The sequence below is a fragment of the Amia ocellicauda genome, chromosome 16 (assembly GCF_036373705.1).
Source record: "Amia ocellicauda isolate fAmiCal2 chromosome 16, fAmiCal2.hap1, whole genome shotgun sequence".
In the NCBI taxonomy this organism is placed as follows: Eukaryota; Metazoa; Chordata; class Actinopteri; order Amiiformes; family Amiidae; genus Amia; species Amia ocellicauda.
In genome coordinates this window covers 29105675-29129569 of record NC_089865.1, presented here as the reverse complement: position 1 = coordinate 29129569, position 23895 = coordinate 29105675, and the positions used below count along the sequence as shown (strand labels likewise).

The following is a 23895-nucleotide window of genomic DNA, read 5'->3' as shown; positions in this document are numbered from 1 at the left end:
ATTTAACAGGGATCCTTCTGTGGGGGTGGGGTATCTTTTCACTTCTGATTTGTTACAAAAATATAAGAGCCTTCCCAGGTAAAAAAGAGTGTTCTTGCTCCTATTATAAGAGGTGAATTTATATTCTAACCATTTTAGTTGCTTATATTTTCCTACCTCCTGCAGTCTCAGAACTGAAAATTAGAAGACCTTTGGTATAAATTAGGAATGAAGATTGGCAGCATTAGACATGTATTGTTCCTCAATGAATTTGCAGTGTGGTGTGCCCGTTCCAGCACTGGCCTATTGCTTGAATCCATGTTAATTCAAGACAGTCAATCCTGAGGTTTACCTTGTTGTTTGGGAGAATAAAGTCCTCTCGTGGAGTATGGTGTTGAAATTGCTGAAAGTGATTAAAAAGGAGGACATTCCGAACATGTTTGGCATTGAGGACTGCATCTCCCATATGTACTGATACTTCTAGTCAATAACTAATGATGTTTGGACCGTTTGCTTTAATTTCATCAGTAACTGAAGTGGTTTGAGAAATAAAAAAAGCAACCTGTACCTTAGACTTTATTTGTGTCAAGGAAGGCCTGGGGCCCACCACATATGAACAACCTAAAAACATCGCTCAACAGTGATTTCAGCATAAGATAACATTATTATATAAAAATGGATTGCTCAATTAAACCCCAGTGAAAAAGAAACAGTCACTGTCCCCGTCAATGAATTACGCAGCTGAAAATACACTCAACAGGACAAATGTGCACAGCTTTGGCACAATGAAACAATCTTTGTACGGTGTTTGCTGTTTTTCTTGTCCTGTATTCTTGTATTCACCATGAAATGATTTTGTACTATGTGACTTTGTACAATACTTGGGGATTTAAGTTCTAACACAAACAATAAGTTGCCTTGGAGTAAATAAATAGCAGTGAACATAATAAATGAAATTACCTTAACAGCACATTTCTTAATGAGACTAATACGTAAAAACCATCAGTTGGATTTCACTCACATACTGACCCCTCATCACATTTTCCTCGTGAATCAAATTATTTACAATAAATATTATATATCCTTGTCGCTTATAAAAGGTTCATATCTTGCCTTTAACAGTGCTGTGTTGACGTGAATATTTAAGGCTTGCTTGGGTTAACAGAAAGTACTCAACATGAAAAATACAATAACGGAAAAAAACATTTCTGCTTACTTAGACTTGGACTTTGCAAGGTCAGTGAAGTATTACAAATACAACAAGTAGAAGAAAACAAAAAGTGCAAAAATAAAAATGAAAACTTCTTGCATAGATATCTTTTTGTCCCTTTTGTACTATTAACCTCACTCTCCCTTCTGGAAAGTGACACTATACTCCATAAGTCCGTATGCTTTTAAAATGGATATAAAAAGAAGAGAAAAAAACAGTCAAACAACAAGGTGGCCTCTGGCGGTTTCCCGGCACGGAGAGCACAAGTTCGTTCTCACATCCCAGAGACAGGCAGTGGCGTTGACCGTTGAGCTTGGGCCATCAGTTTTCTGCAGAGCTGATGCTCGAGGAGTTGTTGTTCTCCTCCAGTTCCACTTTCACCTGGGCCAGGGAGAGCGGGCTGGAGTGAGCTGAAACAACACAAGAACGGAAACGTGATTTTCAGGATATATTTGATTGTGTATTTAGAGTGTGTTGAGGTGTGTTTCATTACATAATATCTTCTGGCCTTGTACTCCATCATAACAGCTATGGATTCTTATGCAAACATGTTCAGATGGCTGATGGCTCACCAATGTTGCCAGGATCGCCCACGATGTGAACAGGGATGGTCTGCCCGTCCCCCAGCAGGATCTGGTGCATCCCCCCCTCGGCGGCGCCCTCCCCGAGGGCTGACACGGTCACCAGCTGCCCCATGCCCAGCAGCGCGGGGTCAGGCAGGGATACGTTGACCAGGGCGGGGGGCACGGGCGAGCTCTCAGACAGGGAGGCGCTGGGCTGGAGGAACTGCGCGGGGCTGAGCAGCAGCTGGGGGGCCGGTGGGCTGCCAGAGTCCAGGAGCTCCGGGGCCGGGCAGAGTGGCGTGGGTTGACCTTGGGGCATCACGGTCACTAGAGAAGGAGCCCCATCACCCGGGCCTAATGACGGTTGCAGCTGAATCCCCTGAGTTGGTGAGAACAAAAAGCAATGGTAGGATCATACAGATTCCTTCAAATGTATGGGGCAGAAATGCGCCCGAATGGGAATGATGTAATGCAGGGAGGGACTAGAATCAGTGCCTGCAAGGAAACCTACGGCAAGCACAGGGACAGAAATGAAACTCCTATCAGATCCTTTTGATTTAACAAGCTGCAGGAAAATTCCAGCACGGTATTTGCTTCAACGGGGTGTGACAGTTGTAGGTACTCACATGTAGCTGGGCAAAGATCTTGGGCTGCAAGGAAGTGAGGGAGCTGAACAGCTGCACTGCCTCTGGTGAGAGGGTGTCACTGCCTTCCAGACCCCCTGTCTTCTGTGAGCTTACTGCGGACCACCGGACACAGAGAGGAGACTCAGCAGAAGCCATGTTTCAGTCACAAGACAGGACTTGGTCAACATGCATCTTGTTTAAATAAGACCAGGTGTCAACGCACCACAACAACTCACTTTATATTAGGCCACTGATATCTGCATACTACCGCCATCGAAATTTGTGTCAATGAACACGTGTAAAGAAGACAGGTTTGACTAAGCATGTCTGATGACATCATAACAGCACAGAAAAGTACCTTCAACAGTTGTTGGCGCTAGTGTCAAGGTCACGGTCTCTGTCAGTGGGTTTTCACTGCCTGTGGTCCACTAGAGAGCATGAAAGCAAAAAAAGCAATCACTTACAGAGGGCTTGTACAAAGCAATGCCTTCCAAAGCCCCAAAATACCCACTGTGCCGTACGATGCGAGGTTAAACTGAGGTCTTGTCACACGATCACCTTGGCTCACATTGTTTGAAAATAGGAAATATTGAAACAGAGGAGTCTTTTCTTTTTTTACAGACACTGTTTAGAATTACATTCACATACTACTGTTCACAGAAATCCTGTGGAGAATTGTATTTCTCAAACAAGACGTCTGTATTAAATGCCAAGTTATTCATTCTGTTCCCTTGTGGTAAAAATACAAATTTCATAACATCTGAAACGTTATTTCTTTTCAGAAGTCCTCACACATTCCTTTTCTTTTCGATTGACAGTTATGACTCAATTTTATTTATTTAATACATTTGTTAGGCGAGGGAAATCAAACTCTCGTCCTGGAGCGCCCAAACCCACCAGTTTTGTATATATCACTCTTGAATAGATAAAAGATTTAGAGACATTTCATTCTAAGCAACTAAGCTGCTGTTTTGGTAAATTCTGAAATTAGAGTTACTGCTACAACAGTGTTGGGAGCTTCGGACCTACCCGTGCCTCAGCAGCGTGGGTGATATAGTCAGTGTCTCCCTGCTGCAAAGCCTTCTGGGCCTCGTGGATGTGATTCTTGATGTCGTTGACGGTGGGGAAGTAGCACAGATTGTGTCTCTCTGGCACTTCATCCGGTTTGAACAGCTCTCGCTCCACAAACTTCCTGGAAAACAGGAACACAGATCTAATTAGTTACTAATTGACCCCACGGGTGTCTTTTTCAACATATAAAATACATATCTGATATAATACAAATACATACAAATCACAGACTGAAATATATTTAAAATACATCTCACAGCTCACTCAAAAAAGGGCCCAATAACCAAATCAGTTCAGTTTGGATAAAACTAAAAATAGGAGACACTGTTACAAAATATTACAGCATCAAACTAAAAAAAGTTTTTTGGCACTTTATTTGTTGTGTTGTAAATCATGTGACACCTCAAACCTGTGCAGTGAGCGACTGCAGAACAATGAGAAGAGCAGCCCACCTGAGCTGTTTCCTGACCATGTAGACCTGGTGCATCCCCTGAGAGACCAGCTCACAGATCTTCTCGGCCACGCGCGGGTGCAGGCGGGACGGGACACAGCTGGTGTCCTCGGGCAGGGGCTCCAGCTCCTCCTCCTCCGGCTCTTCCTCCTCCGGCGGGGGCAGCGGGCCTGGGGGCAGTGGGAGGTAGGGGGCATCCATGTCGTGGTACAAGTGGGCCTTCTGGGTTGGCAGCTGGACGTAATACCTGGGGGAGAAGATTGAGGGGTTTTGTGGAAATCAGTTGGGTTTCTCCCCAGGTCAAAACTCATGATCTGAGTGTACTCTAGCATTTTTGCACTTCCAGACATGGAGTGGTCCCATAAATTAAACAGCTGATTCGTTGAACAGTAAAAAAAAAAAAAAAACAGCCACCACAATAACGATCTCGACACCAAGAGTAAAGTACCTCAACACTCCTCCCGCCTCCCAGAGACTCTTCTTGAGGTTGAAAAATGCTTTTTCCTGCTCTTGTCGGACAATTTTCTTATCCACTTTGGGATCGGTGGGCACTCGGTATTCTGGAAACTTCCTCACCTTCTTAATGTAAATCCTGGGGGCAGAAACCAATCAGATGACCAGATGTTCAGGACAATTAAGGACATCTCAGAAAGCCATTGACTGTCCCCATTTGTGTCACACATTTCAAATTGGTTGCACTTGGTGTGCCTTTGCACTATGAGCAATTTGCACGATTTCTCAGTTATGCTTGTGTGACAGTGCGTGTGTCCCTTACCTCGCTGGGCAGGTGGCTTTGTATTGGTGGTTAAGGATAATCTCGTGTTCAACAGACTTTTTGGGCTGGACTCCTTTCCGCCTTGGGCCAAACTGACACTCCATCACTATTGCTCGGCTCCCTGGAGAGACACAGTCACAGGGATCAAGAGAAGAGGAACACTGAGGGTTACTGTCTTTATTTCTTCATGTATTTCAGCTGAAGGTTATATCACAATACAATACAAATTATTTGCCTAAAACGAGGCCGAGGACCTTGCTAAGATTGGGTGTTCTTCAGCGTGCGAACTTGCCTGCGTTGACGAAGGGGATGCCGTCGTAGGGCACGTACTGAGACTTCCACATGAGCCGGGTGGCGGGCTTGGCGGGGGAGGGAGACTGCCGGGTGCCCCACACGCTGTGCGTCTGCTGCTTGTGCAGCGTCAGAACGGCCTCCAGCTCCACCTCGCTGGCACAGTAGCCCCGGTACGAGTCCCCGATTTTCTGCATTTTAGTACAGAGAGACACAGAGAGACACGTCAACTGCTGTAGCTCTACTGCTGTGACCTCACAGTGTCTACCTATGCCTTCTGGGTTAAACCATGATTGAAAATGCATGGAATAAATAATACTTATAACAGAACAGATCTAGGAAGCCTTCTGCCTGACCTCACAGCCGCGCAGTCTTCGAGCCCAGGGTGGTGTATTGAGGGGCAGGGGCTGAAGAGGCACTGCAAAGTTCTCCGCTGAGCTGTGGAGGAGAGTAGGAGATGGGTGAGAAAGGGTTGTCTTGTGACTGAATGTTATAAGCACAACAGACCAGCTTAAAAACATCTGGATAGTATTTAAGCAAGAAGACATATGGGATGTTTGGGACAGAGTGACGTCAGCACTTGAAGCACATCAACGTTGGGATCTGACCTTCGCAACTATTTCACTGATGGGGTCCTATCAACAATAATTCTCTTCAACACACTGTTACTGGACACCTGCCAGTTGCACAATGGAAAGCTTTTGAATTAACCAGTGGAAACAAAAGGGCTTCATTAATAAGAAAAGAAGAAATGATATTCCGACAACCTATGGCCTTTGTTTTGCTTGCCATTTAATTTGCAGTAAGGCAGTTCAGTCTCTGGTACTGATGTGTAATGAACAAGAATGCAGTGAACACATGTTGTGTTGTGTGAAAATTAAATGTGTAGTTTGGTTGTATTTGGTTAAAAAGGAATAAGACATCCCTAAGGGTAAGCTCACCTCGGCGCTGTGTTTTTACCCAGCGTGCCAACCGGCTGCGCTGGTGCCACATAGTTGCTCGTGCTGTCTGCTATTGCTGTCACGGCCACAGTCTGTAGCTCGTCCCTGCCCACCTTATCTTCACAGCAGTCTGAAACACAGAGTCATTGGCATAAATGTTTTGGATGCCAGCCAATTACCAAAGAGTAGCAATTACAAATACATCTTATAATAATAATAAGATTAATAACAACAATAATAAATTAAATGAAAAAGGCGTATAATACAAAGTGATTTAAAATGCCCATGTTGTGCTTGTGATGTACCTATCTGTAGCATCAAGGTCTTTATTGGTATGATTGTTAATTGTTGCAGACCAGGTTAAAAGTTTCATACGTGGCGTATCGGTGACGTCTAGGAGCTGTCCCTGAGGTAGCAACACATGCGCGGCTCCTAATTGGCTGGACGGAATCACGTAGACCGGGCCGTTCTCTGATTGGCTGGAGACGATCATCTGTGAACAAAGACCATGATTCCACAACTGGATTAAGGTGCTGATATATTAGTAGATGAGTCATTTATTTTTCAATTCCAGCCTTAGACTTAAGCCTTCACAACCCTGTGTCACATGTAATTCACAAACATTTAACAGGTTCGACAAATATTCAACTTATATTAAGACTTATATGTGACTTAAACATCATGCTGAGTTCCTAAGTTCCTAAGAAATGCAAATGGCTGACAGCTTGATGGACAACTCTGCAGCTGTACTGACCATGCGCTCGTACGGGATTGGCTGCCCATTCTGGTCAAAAATTATGAACTCGTCGGGCTGGTTCTGCACCCCCTGCTCCGAGGCATTTTGTGAGGCCTGGGAATCTTCTGGAAGCTGCAACGCGATCGGGAGCCCTTGGAGCTCCAGTCTCGACTTTCCGGCACTGATGCAGGGCAACTGCTGCAAAAACACAAAAGGGCTGTGTCAGTTTCTATCATGACAAGATCCCTGTCATTTGATTAATCGGCTGTGCTTACATGCTGGTACATAGGTCATGAGAGTAGAGGAAGTGTCAAGACTCATTTATGGCTGGTTACAATTTTAAATAGTTTTGGTTTCTGTTTGAAAACAAATGAAACACACACACACACACCACTGGGGTCCTACCACCGTTGTGTGGCCACAAACCTGGTAGGTGTGCTGGGAATTCTCCGCTTCGTCTGCAGCGCTGGCCTCTGCTTCCAGTAATGCATTTCCGCCCTCGGCACACAATTCATTTTCTCTCACATTCTCTTCCATGTCCCATAGGCTGTGACACACAAACACACAGCTGGTTTGTAAATCTGTAATCAACATTTTCTAAATGATTATTAAACACGTATGTTCATAAATATTACTGTTATTTAAAAATCTCTGTTTAAACTGCTGTCCCCCAGTGAGGCCAAAAATAAGATATCTGTTTGGTTTATGCTAGAAGGTTTTCAGAACGTGATTACAATTCAGTTAGTCTGTAAATGTGCTTATAGCCACTTTCATTAAAAGCATATTTAAAAAGAAGCCATCAACATGTAACATTCTGGCTAATATATTGCCCAATATATGCCTAAGAAACAATTACGGCCATTCAATAAATTGAGTCCTTTAAAGAAAGGTTAGACAGACTTAAAAAAAAAATACTGCACCAGCTACATCAAATTTTTAATAATGTATTTTACCTACTGCATGCATTAATAACCACATATTATGCCATGCACTAGAATGTATTACTTATTCTGCACAAGCTGCAATTTATATTTGCAAAAAGCCAACAATAGACCACTATAATATACTATTCACTAGTGGCTGTGATTCTTATATATTATTTTTTCTTGGATGTGTGGTCAGTCTTTTGCATCTGCTTCAGGAGCATAAATACTGCTCTCTGCTCCATTTAAATAGCTAGAAAAGTAGAAGAAACGTTGTCAGAATTCTATTATATTCTAGAGTGTGTTGTCAGAGTTCCTTACTACAAATGAATAATTGTGTATAATATTACCGGAAGCAACAATCTATAGATGGTGCTATTAGGAGTTGATCTTGAGATAGGGCTGCTAAGTTCAAAATTACACACTACAGTTTCAAGTGAGTTGGATCAACAGTCACTGATGGAAATCAGGATAGTGCTGGCTGGCTGACCCTCCTAACATGGGGGAACCCACTTTCTACCCACGTATGTGCTTTCACACTACAAAGTGGCCCATAACCTAGGTTGGTGTGTTGGTGTGAAAGGAGCATATACTTCCTTATGTTCCTGCATACTTGTAACATGTATTGTTAGCCCTTCTATTGTGTTACTGTGACTTCACCTATGCCTCCTCCTCCCTTAAGCACTGCTTTACATGCAGTTTTGCTTGAAGTTCTTACTTTTATTCTCAACATTTCTGGTCTTCGTTTAATATTTTTAATTGTCTAGAAGAATGAGTAGTTTTATTGGTTTGATTTAGCATGAAAGGTCTGCTGAAGTAAAGGGCATACATCTTTCTGTGAAATGCACAATCCTAGTTTGTGCAAAAGGGTCCACTTTCCATCATTATTGAGATATAAATTGTCAAACCACAGAGGGAATTTTGTAGTGACAAGCCACGGGCTTGACAGTAAAACTGAAATCTGTATTTTCAAAATCAACAGCTGTACCCCTAGAGAGTCTATTAAAATGTTAAGCCAGGAACAGATGGTTGGTGGGGAGCCACACTGACACTTCCGGAGGGGTGGGGTTTACTATCTGTGAATGTTAAATAGCTTGTTTGAATAATATTTTAAATTTGGAGCAGCTTGGCGTTCATATACAGCCTAATATAATTAATCTCTCTTATTATTCACTCAATCATTTAGACTTGTCATTAAAAATGTCACCTTCTAATGGAAGCGTTAAACATTCAAGAGTTCTTTAATGACGAGGCAAAAAATGCTTACAAAAACATTAGTCAACTTTCCCTGTTTTAAAAAAGAAAGCACCAAAAAACAAAATAAGTAGTACAGTGAAAACAGGAACCTTCCTCTGCTAATCATGGGGGAAATACGAATGGAGGGGTATGCCCATGGTACTTATTCATACATTGAGTATATGTTCACACAACAACAGAAACAGAAGAAGTTAAAACACACATCCTGCTATGATTAATGTATCTTCAAATACATCAGGATGCCACATACAGTGGAGACATATAAATGAAGGATTAGATGCTGGTTGAAAACCATGGCGTAGCAGAGGCTGTGGACTGCCTAATACTAACTTTAAACATTTAGTTTAGATGTATTTACAATAATGTGATTAGGGTTTAAATGGAAGTAATTTGTGTTATTGTCCCTTCTGATAATACCAAGAGCTTTGCATCACCATTTTAGTAATAATAATAATAATAATAATAATAATAATGCGTTATCATTCGAGAACAACTACTGAACAGGTTACCTTGAACCTGAGGACAATATTTTGATATTTATGTTCAAATAAGCAACTGTATTTCAAGGGAAGTCGCAATGGCATACACAGCCCTTCTGCTTAAGGAAAGATCAGAACCCACCGCCGCAAGAGCACCGTGGAAATAGTCAAAGTGTACAGATGTGTCAAGCTTCGTGTAGTAAGGCATGTTTGATGCTGCACCATGGGCTTTATTCCCATTAATAATGGTATATATCTGCAATATTACTACTACTATACTAAGAATAATAATAGAATAATAATACATCAATTGAAGACGGACTATGAACTTCGCCTACACAGATTCAACATCATTTTACATCAAGTTAATCGGCTAGTGTTTCAATTGGACGTAAACCTATTCTACACGAACTTAAGAATGAATGATCACTGTTGAATACATTTAAACTAAATATAATAAACACAAATGCATATATAAAACCGACTTTACAGCATGACCGATAGGCTAGTGCTTTCTACAAACACCAATTGCAAATCCACAAACGATAAAGCTTTGTTATTTACATTGAGCAAAACACACATTCAAAGATCGCCATGTTGGATGATGCAGTAATAAAAAAAAGCACAGTAAAGAGCTAAAGGCAAATAAAAATGACAGACACCAGGGCAGTCGGTTTCAGACACCGCCATACCGGCGGCCCTGTCTCTTTAAAGCGCTTCCTATGCGGAGCTCAGGAATGGAAATAAACAGAGGAAGGACAGAAAATTGAAAACGAGTCTACTCAACCTCGTCTTCACCCCGGACTTCGCCCGCTGCTCGCTCCCACCATGAAGACACAAGGCGAACGCCGTACCAGTAGGGTAGCTGGGAGTATTTTGTCACTTATAAGCCACCGTAATATTTGCCCACACTGAAGTCAAATATCAATTATTTACTTTTTGGGCAAATATGATTTAAGATCAACGAAAACATTTTTTTTTTTACATATGTATGACCTACACGACACATGCTGAATAGTTATCTTAAGTAAGCCTCAGAGACGGTGTTACTGTTTACCTTCGTTATTCGTCAAATTAGGACACAACAGAACGAGTCGAAGAAAAGCTTTAGTTTAAGTTGCTAAGTCAGTAATAACGTATCTAATAAATTGAGAAGTCATGTCACATTGAATTATTGATTATTTTAAAAAGACTGATTTCAAATGACAGATCGGAAAAAGAAAATCTACAATAAAATTAAAACGCGCTTTCTTTAGCGCAAGACCTGACTAATCGATGGCTCGGGCTGAAATCGGTTTCTCTGCGATTGACACGAAGTACTAGCAGCACAACGCATGCTGGTTAGGGAGACGCATGGTGGGTTGTATTTAGTTTTACAGTGGATTGAGAACTTCGGGAAATAATCAAAAGGCATTTATAATCAAAAACAAGTACGTTAAGGCTGTCAAAATGTCTCAGTTACAAGCCAGGTTCTTCACAGAAAACAAAAAGTAAGTACGCTGGCAAGTAATGCTTGTTCTTCTGTCGCTATATCAGGATATAAATAAAATACCGGTAATCAGCTTAATAATGTCACGTTTAATCACGGATAGCTTTAGTTTGTTAGTAGAAACATGACCATACGGGTGCTGTTTACAAAAATAATTCAGAAACCATGCAAACATGTTTTTCTCCCAACACGAGTTTAACATCTAATTGCAATTTAAGTCTTCTAATGCCACATGCTGTAGTTCATTGATGAGACATGCAGCTACTGTAGTTTTCTGTACTGTGTTGTGTTATAGTTGTACTCCCTAAATAATAGGAAAGCTATTCTCACATTAGCAGGTAACAAACGTTTACATGTTTGCCTGCGACATAATCAAAAATTAAAAAATGTACTGCTTTGTTTTCGGCTTTCCTGCAGTTTCAGCTGGGCTGGGTTGATTTATGTCATGCAGTGGAGACATTTGTCATTCTAGAATAATGCATGTATACATTTTCAACTGGACTTCTGAAAATGTGTTTTCGTTTTCTTTCTTTCTGTGAAGTTTCATTGTGCAAATACATATTCAAATACAAGGCCACACGCTTACACTTCATGGATTTCTAACCAATATGTTATGTCTTGAAGGTATTCAGTAGATGATGTGCCATTTTCAATCCCAGCCTCTTCAGAAGTTTCGGACCTGAGCAATGTCATCAACAAACTGCTGGAAGCTAAACATGGTAATGTCCTAGTCTATATAACATGGAATACCTTCAAATGCTGAATCCAGTATTCTTAAAAAAATAATTTGATAATTGTAAGCCCTCAGATGCTTTATTTTTCTACACTGAGTCCGCCTAAGGTAGGCTAAGGGCAGGTGTTGTCTGGTGTATGTTGTGTTGCAGATGTGTTATTCACACATGTTCTAAACTGGGCTTGTTTGTTACACTGGTAGGAAAAGTGAACTTGTTTTGATTCACAACATTTTATACCGATTCTAGAATTTCACCTGACCTTTTTACATTTACAAGATTGTTCGCTTATTGTGATCTTCATCTTGTATCAGATAGACATTAGACATTTAAGCTCAATGTCATACCTGCTAACCTTCAGACTGGAATGCGATCTTTGCACATGGTGGTTAAACCTCTGTCATAGTGTTCCTAAACTCATATTCTCTCTGGGTTACTAAGGTAGAGAAACAAATAAGATATACAAATCTGTCAAATCTACTCCTGAAGCGTTCTGCTCTGATATGTAATGTTAAACTGTAGATGAGGAAACTACACTGTCTGAAGACAAAAAAACTGTCAATCGGGTACATTAAAAAAATGAAAGATGTAGAGAAATACATATTCACAACAGAGGGTATAATTATTTGGCAATTCTTCCATAATACAGTGTTCCAAATAGATTCTTGAACATCCTTGTGACTTCAGCTTCAAAAGGCAACCTTTAGATACACAATAGCAATTGTGAGAAATTACAGAGCATGTGAATGTACTCAGTCGGGATAGATCATGTACCCTTCTAAGGACTTCTTTGCAGTCAATAAGTTTGCTTCACTTTTAGTTTTATTTTATTGTCATACTTGTACTTACCTAGTGAAAAAAACAAACTATAACTTACTAAAAATGATAAATATGCATTTTACAGTATTTTCTGCAGCTGTTTATGTAAAACACAACTTCTACTGTGAGCACAGCTTTCTTCAGGAATTCAGAAAAGTAACTCTTTGTCATTACAGAGGATCACAAACACGTGGAGTTTGATTTCCTCATCAAGGGCCAGTTCCTTCGGCTGTCTCTGGTCACCCACATGGATACAGAAAGCATTTCTACGGTAATGTTACTTGATTCAATAAAATATGGGTGTGTTGAAATAGTTCATAAAAGTTCATAAAACTACTTTTCTAAATAGATTTTTTGCTGTACAAGCTCCGTGTTCTCATGCTGAGCCTCTCTGAATGTAGCGGGAGTGTGACGTGGTCTGCGTGTGTTTCAGGAAGAAGTGGTTGAGATCGAGTATGTGGAGAAGTGCACGGCCCCCCAGCCTGAGGAGTGCGTGATGCATGATGACTGGATCAGCGCGGTGGAGGCGGACAGCGAATGGTGAGAGCTGCTGAAGTCACAGACGTGCCCAGAGCCTGTCTGATCACGGCCAGACTCCTGTGGTGAACTATTCTTTATGTGGTAGTTAATGCCGGTGTTTTATTTGTTCATGTTTCTGCTTTAGGATCTTATCAGGCTCCTATGATAAAACAGCTCGGATCTGGTCTCTGGAAGGAAAGGCAGTCATGACTATCGGCGGACACACAGAGGTGGTGAAAGATGTGGCCTGGATTAAGAGAGGTAAGCGTGGAGTGCCGTCAAATTGCGTCGCTTAGTTTAGCAATAGAAATAAATAACTCGGTAACAAGCAGACCATCTCCACAATAAATGTCTTTGGCCTGATTGTCCAAAGTTAGTAATGGCTTTACTCAGGAGTCAACCTGGTATAGAAGCCTAGGCTGACTGAAGCTCTTGTTGCTCTTTGTTCCAGACGGGCTGTGCTCCCTGCTCCTCACCGCCTCCATGGATCAGACCGTGGTGCTCTGGGAGTGGAACTCGGAGAGGAACAAGGTGAAGGCCAGGCACTGCTGCCGGGGCCATGCGGGCAGCGTGGAGAGCGTCGCCGTGGACAGCACCAGGACCAAGGTAAGCTAGCTACTCCATTGGTCTTTAGGTCGATTTAATTGCAGAGGCATGCCTAACATCTTGAGGGTTCCTACTCCAATCCAGATTAGTCACGTCTAGATGTTCGGGACCTTCTACATGAAGCAATGTTTACCATAACCATTAGTGACAGTGGTTTCTGTGATGGGAGCACAAGTAGTGGTGCCATATTGGGGCATAAAATAACTGGAAATGCTGGATAGAAAAGAGGTTGTGTCAATATGTGTCCTGCCAGAATTACACAATTGAGTTTAGAGAAGTGTTTTTATTTACCTACACTAAACTGGTGTTAAATAATATAGTTTTCATTTTGATATAAACGAAACTTTGATATTATTTCTTCTCCTTAGTTCTGCAGTGGTTCTTGGGATAAAATGCTGAAAATCTGGTCTGCAGGTACTGTTTTTATTTTATTTTAATTAATAATATTAGTGTTGAAATTGGGAGACCTACATTTTTCAGCCAAGCCTTCCTTCTAAAGTGAAAGCAGTTAGGAGGGGATTATTGACTTTGACTGGGGTGCTTAACAATTGAAATGGAAGAATAACTGCAAGACTGCATATTGTTGAACTCTCTAATGGTCTGAATTGCATTCATTCATTAGAATTAAAATACTAACTTTGATTTGAGTGAAATAACCTGCCAACTAATACAATACAAATCTTTGGCAGAATGGTATCAGACTGTTTGTGACTTGGATGGTGAAATGAAAATGATTACTACATTTCCTGTTGCCGTTACCTATCAAATGCATTTTCCTCTCGGCTAAAATGAAGGATTAATTGTTTCTACTAAGTATGGACGTCAGAGCTCTTACGGTTTTGTTTCGTTTTTAGCAAGTATTTAGCATCTTCATCTGTATTTATTGTTTGGTTTCTTTGGCTACAGTTCCCACAGATGAAGAAGACGAAATTGAAGAGCCACCAAACAGGCCGCGGAAAAAGCAGAAAACTGAACAGATGGGTCTGACGCGGGTGAGTGTTTCAGATGAAGGCTGTGCATGTTTTCAGTCTCAAATGTTATGTATTTGTTTAATTGTTTTTCGGAAGGATGTCAGAGATATTCTGGAACTAAGTAGAGTACGGTCTGTCCTGTCCTCCCCCAGGGCAGGTGTGGAGGTGTTCTGTTGTGTGAAAGTCTTGTTTCCTTCCCAGACTCCTCTGATGACTCTGTCCGGGCACAACGAGGCCGTCTCCTCGGTGCTGTGGTCTGACACAGAGGAGATCTGCAGTGCATCCTGGGATCACACTATCAAAGTATGGGATGCAGAGACCGGAGGACTCAAGTCTACATTGGTGAGTTGCCATTGTTCTTCTTTGTTTGTACATGTATGTGTGTCTCCGGGGATCACGGTTAGAAGTAGAGGGACAGTGTGTTCAGGCTTGTCAGGCTGCCTCTCAACTCTCAGCAGTTCCCTGTGACCCTCCACTCCAGAGCCCTAACCGCTACTCCACTTCACTCCGCAGCTAATTTCAGTCTTAACAGCTCTGTCCTGTGAATTGTTTGGTTGCAGACGGGCAGCAAGGTGTTCAACTGTGTGTCCTACTCCCCGCTGTGTAGAAGACTGGCCTCGGGCAGTGCAGACAGACACATCCGCCTGTGGGACCCTCGCTCTAAAGGTGACCACTAATTTCCTTTTTAAAAATGTTTTCTGCGCTTTTTTTTCTCTTTAGTCTGCCTCTTTGACCCATTCCAGAAGCACAACTTCATAGACTTGGGTAGTGTGCCATTTCCCCTCTTACCTCTTCTGTCTTTGCCAGATGGCTCCCTCGTGCTGCTCTCGCTCACCTCCCACTATGGCTGGGTGACGGCGGTCAAGTGGTCCCCCACGCAGGAACAGCAGCTCATATCTGGCTCCCTGGACAACGTTGTGAAGCTCTGGGACACGAGGAGGTATGTTAGCACTGCTTTAAATAAGAGTTGTATATTCTATTAAGAGAAGCCCTTTTAATAAAACCGTCTGCACATTTTTCACAGATAAATTAATAAATGCAGTGCCTGTGTTGTGCATCGATCACATTTTGTGCTTTTGGTTTTAAACGCATTGTCTCTCCAGTTGTAAGGCTCCTCTGTATGACTTGGCTGCTCACGAAGACAAGGTCCTCTGTGTGGACTGGACTGAAACAGGGGTGAGTAGCTTTGATATTGTTCTTCTTGGGAGCACCATCTTCCTAGTAAGGAGATTTATTTGCACTTCCAGCATTTCTAGTGTACTTCTCTATCCCGCTGGACATTGGCACATGTACAGACCTTAAATTCACCACATCGTGCAAGTTTGGTTGGTAGTAACTTTGTGATCCCATCTGTTATTGAATGATCCCGAGTTATTGCTCTCTAACAATCGTTTCTTTTACTCTCTAGTTGCTCCTGAGTGGAGGGGCAGACAACAAGCTATACACCTACAGGTATTCAGCATATAGCTCAGATGATGGAGCCTAAAGTTGCTCTGTCTTTCTCCTCACCACCCTACTGAGAAGAGCCTTTTGACTGGACTGTCTGCTGCTCAACCTGATAAAGACCCTTCTAAAAATTAGACCTATGGACTGGCCAGCCTTTTTTTTTATTATTTTACTACTTTACTGTTCTCATTACAGCACAGTTTTTTTTTTTTCCTTTATCAACACCTCTATAATGGTGCATTGTGTTGTTCACACAATTTCTGAAGCATTCCTGCATCCAAGAAATGTATAAAGATTCAAGACTAGCTGTGTATGCGGTCAGTTATAAACGTAGTGATAGAGATGGGTCTTGTCTTATGTTATTGTATTACTGATAAGTCTCTAACACGCTAGTAATAGTAGACAATCACATTTTCACAGTGCATTTTAAAAGTGTCACAATTGCCAAGCTTTAAAGGATTGAGTTAAGTTAGTAAGTCATTGCTTCACTTGTCAAGACAATTGCAGGATCGGATAGGATGCATTGATATTTTTGGTTGAAATTAAATTGTAGTTTCTGTATTGGTCTTGAAGGTGGACTCTATTTGCAAAGCATCAATGGTAGATTAATCTGCATCCTACATATTTATTGCATGCTTACTGCACCATGATTGGAATGTATTTTTATACTGTGGTCAGAAATGTAGAACTGCATGTGTAAGATTGCATGAAATGTCAAAATGCATAGAGAGATGGGATGTTTGCAGTTTTAGTCAAGGAAACTATGTATGCTGTAAATTGTATTTTGGAACAGTGCATTTGTAAAGATTTGTATTTTAAACAGATTGTTTTCCTATTATTATTTTTTTGTGGCCTTCATAATCCTTTTCTTTTGGTTCTCACCCAGACTCTTCATCTGCGTTTTCTGTATGCAGCCCCTTTCCACTGGTTGTTTTTAAATAAAATATCAAAACTGCTGGTATAATTATATTGCTTTTATAATAACAGCTTGCAGGGTGATCACACATTTCCATCTGTGAAATAACTAAAGAGTAATACAAACTGTATTCAAGTTTTTGATGTTTTTGTTTATTACAGATCTTAAATTATCCATTGTGTAAACTTTTATAACAAATTATTTTACAACTGGAACAAGCATATATTTGCTCTTGCTTGTGTGATTGCAAGTATGTTGTATATGTCTCTGAAACCAGAAAGAAACATACATTTTGTAATAAAGAATCACCCCAATATGTAAAATTTGGTGAAGTGTAGTTCATAGTTGCTGAAAAAACTGATTGGCAACCATTTTTCCAAGTTGAGTCACTTTAATACTTGCACTCTGACCAGCTCTACAAGTTCAGCACAGGCTTTTACATTTGCCCTTTAACTGAAATAAATGTACTGAACATTAAAACTCACTCGTTTTATATAAGTGATTAACTGCTGCTAGGCAATATAAGGTACTTTTTTAATGTAAATAACTTTTTAAAACCTGTTGTGAGTCTTCTTAAATAGTGCAATAATATCACCGTTACCAGCATGTATTCCAATGTGGTCAACTTACAAAAATGTTTATATTACTTCTAAGGTGTTTCTAAATTTTAGGATTGTAAATCACACATTACAGTGGCTATATAGGCAGTATTCACCCCCCTTGGACTTGTTCCACATTTTGTTGTGTTACAGGCTGAAATTGAAATTGATGCATTTCAACTGTTTTAATAATTTTCATTTGATCTACACAACCTACTCTACACTTTTAATGTGGAGAAAAGTCTATCAGAGTCTATCTTTGTGCAATAAAAGTGGTTTAAATGATTTCAGATTCAATACGCCTGTCTCTAAGGTCCTACTGAATACTTGGGTAGTGTAATCAGAGCAAAGATACTACCATGAAGACCAATACGTTTTCAAAACAACTCCGGGATCTCAGATCAGAGGAGGTGTATAAAAAGATTTCAAACACACTGATTATCCCTTGGAGCAGAGTCAAGTCGATCACTACGAAGTGGAAGGTATACGGCACCAACCAGAATCTGCTTCGAGCTGGTCGTCCTCCCGATCTGAGCAGCCGGGTAAGAATGGCATTGGTCAGAGAAGCCACCAGGAGGCCAGTGACAACTCCGAGACCTACAGCGCTGCATGGCTGAGATGGGAGATGGTGTCAACAGTAGCTCCGGTACTCCACAAATCTGGCCTGTGTGGAAGAGTGGCAAGAAGGAAGCCATTTATCAAACATAAAACACTTCAATTGTTCAAACAATTTTGCCAAGAGAAATGGGCAAATATTGCACAATTCCAGATGTACAAACTTGATCAAGACTTGCCCCAAAAGAGCAGCAGCTGTAATTGCTGACAATGGTGGATCTATCAAGCATTGACCCAAGGGGGTGATACTTTTCTAATTAAGACATTAAAAAAAAATCTTGCATCTGTCTTGAGTAGGCTGCGTTAATGAAAAGGAAAAAAAGTTCAAAATGTGAAAAAGTGCAAGGGACTTCCAACAAACTGTGTTGTGTGTACTTGGTTATGTTTTAGGACAAACAGTGTCTCTTTGGCTCATTTGGATTTTAAATGTCAGGATTAGGGGTTAAATTACAATGCTAAATGTTGTGCCGTTATGTCTTATAATTAATAAAACAAATCCGCTGGAAACCCATCCCAAAGCCCATTGCATCCTTCGCGCCATAATCACCTGTTCCAGTGCGGCCGGCGGACTCGGGCTCCCCCTGCCGGCGCGGCTGAACGGCGCCACTGCACATCCTGGAGCCGGCGGAGACGGGATACCCAGCCTTCAGCAGGTACATATTAACATCGATTAGCCGGAGATTAATATTTGCAAAGCATATATTGGAAACACATATGTTGTGATGTGTAAATAATGATGTAGGATGGAAGATCGTGTACCCGCGGTCGTGTTTGTTATGATAAGAAGAAACCGTGCGGAACGCAAGCTATGCTGTCCTGCTATGAATACACAGCGCTATTGTACTGACCGAAACCCGAAGGATAGCGATTTATTGTAATTTTGTATTTCATGGACTATAAGTTAGAGCCAAACCCACAGTGACGGCTATTGTATTGCAATGTCAGGTGTCCCTGCATGTACTGCTGCTGAAGCGACCTGAGAAAATGGGTGGTGAACGGTAAATAAACAGTCGGGGTTTTATACGGGTTTATTACAGCTGGTAATGACAGAGCCTGTGAACTTAACGCTTGACAGTGAAATGTGATAGATACCACTGTAAGTGAAATGTATATATTGTAAGAGAGGCCTGTTATTGTCACCGGGCTTTCCTGCCTCGCTGTCGGAGTTGCCCGGCTGGTTTGCGGGAGGCAGGTTACATCACTCTGCTGCGAGCGGCGCCTCATCCGGGCGGGATGCTTCCTTGCGATGGGATCAACATTATTAACGTGTCATTCAAGATTACCTATATACGGTATTTGTGTTAAAATGTCTCCTGCTTTGTATGCAGTTTGTCTCTGTGTCGTTACTTAGTGTTGCCGTAATGTAGGTCTCCGTGCAATCCAGCTGGGAAATGGGATGCGGTGTCGTTTAGTACAACCATATGTTTTCTTACGACTTTCCGTTGGTGGAAAACAACATACAATGTATGCATGCATACCTATTACTTTTTAAAAATACAGTTTGGGTATCGAATTGCTTTTCAGTACCACTTCATACTATGAATCACAGCACATTTTAAGTTTTTATTCGATATGTAAGACTATGGCCCTTTATATATATATATATATATATATATATAATTTATTTATATATATTTTTTTTAGGAAGATCGTAATGTAAAGACACCCACCTTTGTAGGTAAGTTTATTCATGTTTTATGAAGCGGTTTGAATACAAAAGAAATGCTGTTTTGGTTGTAAATGTATTCGCAGGTGTTGTAGGTTACTGAGCAATACATTATATTATAGGATAGAAACCACCAGCGACCCAAGGACTGGATTACAGCAGGGTCTGAAATGACTGCATTTAGTCTAAGGTTTACACACCCCGTTTAACTGGAAACTTGCATTTTACTCTAGACTACTGTTCAATAAACTCAGAGAAGACATGCATGCATTTAGTCTATACTATTTATTAAACTGAAGTCACCTAGTGTTGTTAGTTGTTGTCACTTGAAGTGTGTGAAGATGTGTGTTCATGTGTCATTCATACTACTTTTTCTTTTTGCAGACATTAAAGAAGGAAATTCACGGTGAAAATGAATCACTACGGGTATGTATGTGTGTCACTACCATGTTTCTGGTAGACTTTCACTGTAATCTTGCTCTAAAATATGCTGATTTTCCTGCAGGTTCACCTGATAATCTGATTTATCCACCACTCAGTTTACAACAAGAATCCCTTTATTGTTAAGTGTACTTTACTTTGACCCCAAAATAGAAATAAACCATTTCGTACCACCACTATACCCATCCAGCTGTCTTGAGACATAGATCCTGCTGTAAATGACTCGGCAGCAACAGTAGCAACAATTGATGTATAACTCGAACCCTTGGTTCTGTAAATTGATTTGGATAAAATTGTCAGCCTGACTATTATTATTACATTCTTCCCTCATTAAGCTGTGAAGAGTACAGTCATTATACAGGGGGTTGGTATAGAGAGAGAAAGCTATACACTGATGCAAAACCAGTCAAGAGTGAGATCTAGGAAGTATAGAGTAGGACAATGTTTTTATTATAATTACACAGTTAAAACAACTATTAGCTTATCACTAATGTGTTCATGTATTCCAATTATGAATATATAAAAATGTTATTTTTCCTAATGTTATTCTGGCAAACTGTAAGTTGCTTTACATGCAATTGAAATGATTGTCAAAGTGAGAAACCAACAAATAGACTGTTAACTGTAATCAAACACTCTGGGAAATAGACTATACATGCTGTGTGTAATTTAGTTGGTGCTCTCAAGCTTAGCCTGTATGAAATGTGATGTGTAAGGAGACCACAGTGAATGGTAATAAAATAATATAGAGAAACAGGTGATGGAGATGTGGAAGATCCCCCGAAGGAAAATGGGTGTGGCCATTTATCGGTTATGACAAAACAAAGAAAACAAAGAGCAATGGGCATGATTTGGAGGAATCGATGACTGATTTCATATGCAAGGCTAACAGATTATATTGGCTACTGAATAATCATGAATAAATCTAATGAGTAGATCTGTCAAACCCTTTGCTACAATTCCACTGCACCACTTCTGTAACCTTGGGAGCCACTCTCAGAAACAACAGGAAGGTTAGTTATCAATATATGTTTACCTCATCCCCCGAGAGCGTTGAGGCAAGGGAAATCGGACTTCTTAAGATGGTCAGAGACGCACATGCCCTGTATGTGCCAAAATTAATTAATTTGGATAAGTCCAATATAGTTTCTGATCAATACTAGACATTCTTACAAGCCCATCCCTGGTCCCTATCCCTCCAGATGTGAATATTGTGAACACCCACACCCTCACTGACTCCTGTCCTGCTCTCCTCAGATACTCCACTGACATGTACAGCGGCCGGGATGTGCTGGGGGAGGACAGTTCTGTGATGGCTCGCATGCAGAAGAAGTTCTGGAAGACCAAGCAGGTCCTCATCAAAGCCACGGGGAAGAAGGAGGACGAGCATGTAGTGGCCTCTGATGCTGATCTGGACGCCAAACTGGAGGTCAGCCTTCCACACACTGGGCCTGTTTACTATGAACTCCCGCCACATAACTTACACTTTATGTTGAGGTACACAAATGCCAGTTTAGTGAATGTACAATTACCAAACTATTAGCGCTGAATTATTAACTCGCAACTGGTTTATATATTGGCACCGTTGACTCTGTGTTAATAGCATTCACTAAAATCATTCACAGGGGACAGTTAATAATAGGTCATTATGACTCTTAATTCTCTGCTTAAACATCACACTAGTTTCCCTGTTTGTGTATTAGTGGCCAACTTATACCAGTCAAGTGGAAAGGAGTATTTTAACACTGAAGGATCATTAGAAAACATTTGCAGATGTTACATTTCATCCAGTGTAATTGTGTAATTCTGTACCACTCCCAGAAACCACCAGTCTATTGGTTAAAGTGCTTAGTGCAGCATTACCAAAATGGGTGTAGCATTTTTATTTTTTTTATTTTTTGTTTCTCTTGCCAGTCCACAGGATGAATAAAAACTTTTGTTTTTCTGTGACGATAACTGCAATATCATGCAGACCTTAAGGCTGAAACACCATTTCTATTGCTTGATTACATAAAATCAGGACTATGTGGAGTGTAGTGAGAGAAAGTAAAATGCGACCAGATAACGGGTTTCTGGTTTTGGCTAAAATATGCCTTTCAATGGATGACCCCAGGTAAGACAGCTGATGTCACTTTTATATTGATTAACCTACATTAGATGCACTTCTCCATTGGATTCAAGTGAAAAAGTAACAAAGACTTGCTCCTGGGCAATCACTGAAGAGTGATTTTGTTTTGAACAGGAGAAATATCTCCTTACGTTCTCTCTGAGGAGCTCCGTTCAAGAGTCAGTGGACAAAATACTGATGAGGCTGTAAAAAGGAAAACTGTGGAGATCTGTTTCCCCATCACTGCAGCCTGCTGACACCAGAACATCACAGATAAGATGACAATGGCCCCTCTGTAGCTGTGTTTTAGATAAACCCTTCATATTGCTTCTTAGTTCCGTATGTAACGGGTATCAGTGTGTGAATTAAGCCTGTTACAGTGACTCTAGACTTGGTATAGTGTTCAACTATCAGGGGACTGTTTTTTTTGCTTAACAGTTCTCCATTATTCAATGCAGCATACTTAATTGAAACCACTCTATAGGATTGAGTCAAAATTTCTATATACCTGGTGTGCAGTTTCTCATTTCCAATAAAATCAGATAATGTGAGTTGAATTGATGAACAAATTGGCCAAAAATACACAATTCACTATCATTTTGCTGGAAGTTTCCTGTTCCTGCTGTACATCTAACAGGCTTGTCTGTGGATTGACTTGGATATAGTTTTACAGGGTTGTTTTGGTAGGAGACGACTGTTTCTGCCACTGACGCATGAGATTTAAGCTCCAGTGTCTTTGCAGGATTTTGACGCCCTACATTTTTTTTCCAGTGCTTAAAATGACAGTTCTGGGGGGCCTTTCTTAGGAAAATGCCTTCAAAATGTCTGTTTACAAGAGATTTTGGGAACTGTACAACATGTTCTGACCACCAAACTACCAGAACATACATGTATGTATGAATGTGTGTGTGTGTATGTGTATATGTATATAAATAAATATTTATGTATTTACTCAGAAAATCAAATTGAGCTCTTATCTGACTGCTGATAGTTGGCTAATGTTTCCTGGAGAGACTAGTGACAGATTACTGTAGGACGGTCATATGGAAGGCATGTGTGATTTGCGATTCCAATTCAACTTCAAAAACAAATGCATATATTGTGCAGAGGTGCAGGAGTCACAGGCACAGGGGTCTGCTCAGTAAGTTGTTACCCAAAGGAGTTTTGTCTTGAGTGAAGATGAAAGATCTCCTTTTGTGTCACAATTGGAAGTTCAGTAGCTGTGCCTTTGGGCTATTTCTGCTACAGAAAAGATGAATAATCAGAGACAGATAATTTTAACGTATCACATCGGGGGAAGATTCTGACTTCTGGTATAATCTAATGTAATGGCACAAACAAACACTGTTTCTGTGGAAGAGACTGTCAGTGGTGCACATACAAATATTACTGTTCCCAGAGAGCTGAAACTGCAGTTGTAATTTAAGGGATTTCAAGTGTTTAATTCATGCCTGGTCCAGGAAAGGTCCCTTTCTTTGGGTGAGGACAGGGCTGTTATTGCCTGTCCTTTGGCCAGATCAGATTTTATTGTACTGGATTTGCTTTGGTTTCCCTTTGTGCCCCGAGTCGAAGCCTGTTTCCTCCCCCATTCCCTTCCAGTCTGTTTCCATGGTTGGCTGTGGCCTTGTGTGTTGGCATATTAAATGGCTATCGCTTTCCACCCCAGAG

At 40.9% G+C, this 23895-nt stretch overlaps 3 protein-coding genes across 6 annotated transcripts in view; 2 read left to right on the top strand and 1 right to left on the bottom strand.

Moving 5' to 3' along the window:
* Positions 1-542: 542 nt before the first annotated feature.
* Positions 543-10204, bottom strand: carf (calcium responsive transcription factor). The gene is made up of 15 exons (XM_066687366.1): positions 10090-10204; positions 7070-7190; positions 6662-6841; positions 6283-6400; positions 5908-6037; positions 5323-5404; positions 4964-5157; positions 4676-4792; positions 4349-4492; positions 3902-4147; positions 3408-3570; positions 2737-2806; positions 2379-2491; positions 1762-2131; positions 543-1599 (listed from the first exon to the last, which is right to left on the bottom strand). Exons 2-15 carry the CDS (start codon positions 7178-7180, stop codon positions 1511-1513), a joined length of 2127 nt encoding a protein of 708 aa, XP_066543463.1. The 5' UTR covers positions 7181-7190; positions 10090-10204; the 3' UTR covers positions 543-1510.
* Positions 10205-10564: 360 nt separating this feature from the next.
* On the top strand, positions 10565-16838 carry wdr12 (WD repeat domain 12). Its single transcript, XM_066687367.1, has 13 exons — positions 10565-10792; positions 11416-11510; positions 12518-12612; positions 12775-12881; positions 13006-13121; positions 13312-13466; positions 13835-13880; positions 14373-14458; positions 14639-14779; positions 14998-15103; positions 15245-15377; positions 15541-15613; positions 15846-16838. The coding sequence occupies exons 1-13, from the start codon at positions 10752-10754 to the stop codon at positions 15921-15923; spliced, it is 1272 nt and encodes a 423-aa protein (XP_066543464.1). The 5' UTR covers positions 10565-10751; the 3' UTR covers positions 15924-16838.
* Positions 16839-18566: 1728 nt separating this feature from the next.
* The window catches only part of ical1 (islet cell autoantigen 1-like), a 35834-nt gene continuing 30505 nt past the window's right edge, over positions 18567-23895 (top strand). The window contains exons 1-4 of one of the 4 annotated variants that reach the window (XM_066687552.1): positions 18567-18666; positions 19658-19691; positions 20064-20105; positions 21378-21549. In XM_066687552.1, coding sequence (XP_066543649.1) covers positions 20092-20105; positions 21378-21549 — 186 coding nt within the window. In that variant the 5' untranslated portion in view covers positions 18567-18666; positions 19658-19691; positions 20064-20091. Of the gene's footprint in view, positions 18667-18747; positions 19012-19657; positions 19692-20063; positions 20106-21377; positions 21550-23895 lie in introns of those variants that run through there. The other 3 variants (XM_066687555.1, XM_066687553.1, XM_066687554.1) reach the window with 3 other exon arrangements.